At 45.1% G+C, this 3,349-nt stretch overlaps 1 protein-coding gene across 1 annotated transcript in view; it reads right to left on the bottom strand.

Moving 5' to 3' along the window:
* Positions 1-867: 867 nt before the first annotated feature.
* The window catches only part of ZNF175 (zinc finger protein 175), a 13,732-nt gene continuing 11,250 nt past the window's right edge, over positions 868-3,349 (bottom strand). The window contains exon 4 of the mRNA XM_013006707.3: positions 868-2,579. Within this exon, the coding sequence (XP_012862161.3) occupies positions 1,018-2,579 (1,562 nt within the window). The 3' untranslated portion in view covers positions 868-1,017. The remainder of the gene's footprint in view (positions 2,580-3,349) is intronic.

The raw sequence follows: 3,349 nt of genomic DNA, 5'->3' as shown, positions 1-3,349 counted from the left end.
AAGCTCCTACTATACAGTGAGTTCTGCAGCAAGCTATAGAACTGAGACTAAACTGTTTAGAATGCTAGCACTTAAAATCAATGGAATATTCCACAATCAGCAGGGTTGTCTCTAAGAGCATTTCTAACAGGGTGGCCTCTAATCTGTTAACAATCTCTACCTTGTAATATTTTCTACAAAAAGGCTTTCCCCAATATATTAGAGGCAGTTCGGGGTGGGGGGAGGGCGGAATGAATGAGATCTGTTACTAAATGTGTTAAGAATGTGTAGGTAAGTCACAACAGGAACATAGGGTTCTATTTAGCCTTACTCTAATGCAGCGGTTCTCAACCTGTGGGTCTCGACCCCTTTGGGGGTCAGACGACCCTTTCACAGGGGTCACCCAATTCATAACAGTAGCAACATTACAGTTATGAAGTAACAACGAAAATAACTTAATGGTTGGGGGGGTCACCACAACACGAGGAACTGTATTAAAGAGTTGCGGCATTAGGAAGGTTGAGAACCACTGCTCTAGATCAAGAAAAGGCTCAAAGCTTTTAAAAATGATTGCAAAGCAGCTGCACGTGCACAAGTAAAGGTGACTGTGATGAAGACTCTTGTGCGTGGGCTTGGTCCAACCATTTCAAAGTGGAGGTCAATGTAGATGACATGAAAGGGCAAGTAAAAGTTGTCTGCACGTCAGACTATGAAATCTGAGGGTTGCTTGCAGTCAACACTGGATTTTATAATCCTTAGCAAGTCTAGACCAATTCCCTACTTCCCGTGTACTCTTAAAAGTTCTTTCTTGAATAATTCCCTTCACATACAAGGATGTATGGCTTTGGGATGCGCTTACACATCCAATGTACTCCTAGAGGGGTTTTGTTTTGTTTTGTTTTGTTTTCCTGAAGCATGAATTCTGTGATGTAGTTAGACAGACTCTTACAAGATCTATTGAAGAAACAGAGTGTATCTCACTCGTGGATACTGTGAAGCATCCTGAGAAGTGATTTCTAGGCAAAGCCTTTCTGAGAATCACTGCATTTGTATGATTTCTCTCCGGTAATGAGTCGTCTTGTGCCGATTGAAATTTGACCTGCCAGTGAAGGCCTTTCCGCACTCGGCACATACATAGGGCTTCTCTCCTGTGTGGATTCGCTGGTGCTCTCTGAGTTGTGCCCTGGAAATGAAGGCTTTCCCACAGTCACTACATGGGTGAGGCTTCTCTCCAGTGTGAATTCTTTGGTGCATGATGAGTATTGATTTCTGGTTGAAGGCTTTCCCACATTCACTGCATGAATGTTGTCTTTCTCCGGTATGAATTTTCTGATGTATATTGAGGTGTGTCTTTTGAGAGAAAGATTTTCCACAGTCAGAGCATTCATACGGTTTCTCACCTGTATGAATTCGATAATGTGCATGGAGTCGGGACTTAGAAATGAAGGACTTCCCACAGCTACTGCACTGATAAGGTTTCTCTCCAGTGTGCGTTCTTTGATGTATGATCAAGTGTGCTCTCTGGACAAAGGCTTGCCCACATTCGATACACACATAAGATTTCTCTCCTGTATGGATTCTCTGGTGCATGCTAAGCGTTGACTTCTGGGAGAAGGTCTTGCCACATTCACTGCATGCGTATTGTCTCTCGCCGGTATGAATATTCCGATGTATATTGAGGTCTGATTTCTGGGAGAAACCTTTCCCACATTCGCTACATTCATGGAGTTTTTCTCTAGTGTGAATTCTCTGATGCCTGAAGAGAGATAACATCTGGCAAAAAGCTTTCCCGCATTCTTGGCATTTATAGGGTTTCATTCTCGTGTGGTTGATTTGGTGTTTAATGAATTCCGACCTCTGGAAGAAGATCTTCCCGCATTCAATACATATATAAGGGATTTCACTGGTATGGATGGACACATACACGCCAAGTGGGGGATTAGGCTCGATGGCGATTCCGCATTTGCTGCATTCGTGCAGGTTTTCTACACTATGCATTCTCTGTTGGCTAAGGAGAAACGGCTTCTGAGTCAAGATCCTCCCGCACGCAGTACACTCAACAGGCTGCTCTTCAGTATGGATTTGGTAATGCATGAGCGTTTGTTTATGGCTGAGGAGTTTTCTGCCTTGGGTCCCTTTGCAGAAGTTCTCTTCTGCCAGGTTATTCTTACAGCCATGATTACAAGGGTCAAAGGCCAAAAGAGGATCAGGTTCAATGGTGTTATCAAGGTATGTCGTACCATTGCTATTGGCCTGACCGTTTGCTTCCAGGTTGCATTTCAAAGCTTTCAGAAATGAGCAAGATTTAATAAGTTGCTTCTGTGAAAAAATGAAGCGAGGCTTCCCATGCACACGTTTCCTAGCACTGGTGTAGTCACCCACACTCTCGCTCGTCAATCCTTGCTCGTTGATGAAAGCACCCCAATGCACCGGCTTATTTGGATGTTCCTGATACCCTCTCCTCTGGTCGGCATCCTGCCACAGTTCTTCCACAACGGTACACCACGAAGCTCCTCTTGTGACGTCGTCCGTCGTATCATTGTGAAAGGCAGTGTTTTCGGAAATGTCCCTGTGCGGGCTTTCCAGCCCATACGCTTCACCTAAACAAGGGGAAAGAGAAGATAAAACAGGCACAGTAAATAGCAGCCAAACGAGGGGGAAATGCTATGAAGCTGACTGAGATCAAACAGTTACTTGCTGAGCCACGTCATAGTGATGGTAGTGACGATGGTGACAATGGGAAGGTACACTCACATAACACTTCTTTTTTTTTGTGAGACAGTGAGTGAGTGAGACAATGAGAGAGCGAGACATGAGAGAGTGAGTCCGTGAGTGAAAGTGAGACAGTGAGGCAGTGAGTGAGTGAGACAGTGAGACAATGAGTGAGACAGTGAGAGAGTGAGACAGTGAGTGAGTGAGTGAGTGAGACAGTGAGTGAGAGAGAGTGAGACAGTGAGTGAGTGATACAGTGAGTGAGACACAGAGTGAGAGTGAGACAGTGAGTGAGTGATACAGTGAGTGAGACACAGAGAGTGAAAGTGAGACAGTGAGTGAGTGATACAGTGAGTGAGACACAGAGAGTGAGAGTGAGACAGTGAGTGAAACAGTAAGTGAGTGAGACAGTGAGTGAGTGAGTCAGTGAGTGAGTGAGACAGTGAGTGAGGGAGACAGTAAGTGAAGTAGTGAGTGAGTGAGACAGTGAGTGAGGGAGACAATGAGAGAGTGAGACAGTGAGTGAGACAGTGAGAGAGTGAGAGAGTGAGACAGTGAGAGAGTGAGACAGTGAGAGAGTGAGACAGTGAGTGAGTGAGACAGTGAGAGAGTGAGACAGTGAGAGAGTGAGACAGTGAGAGAGTGAGACAGTGAGAGA

This window comes from Echinops telfairi, unplaced genomic scaffold (assembly GCF_000313985.2).
Source record: "Echinops telfairi isolate 266 unplaced genomic scaffold, ASM31398v2 ScPeMD7_655;HRSCAF=1070, whole genome shotgun sequence".
NCBI classification, from domain to species: Eukaryota; Metazoa; Chordata; class Mammalia; order Afrosoricida; family Tenrecidae; genus Echinops; species Echinops telfairi.
This window is presented reverse-complemented; position numbering and strand designations above follow the sequence as displayed.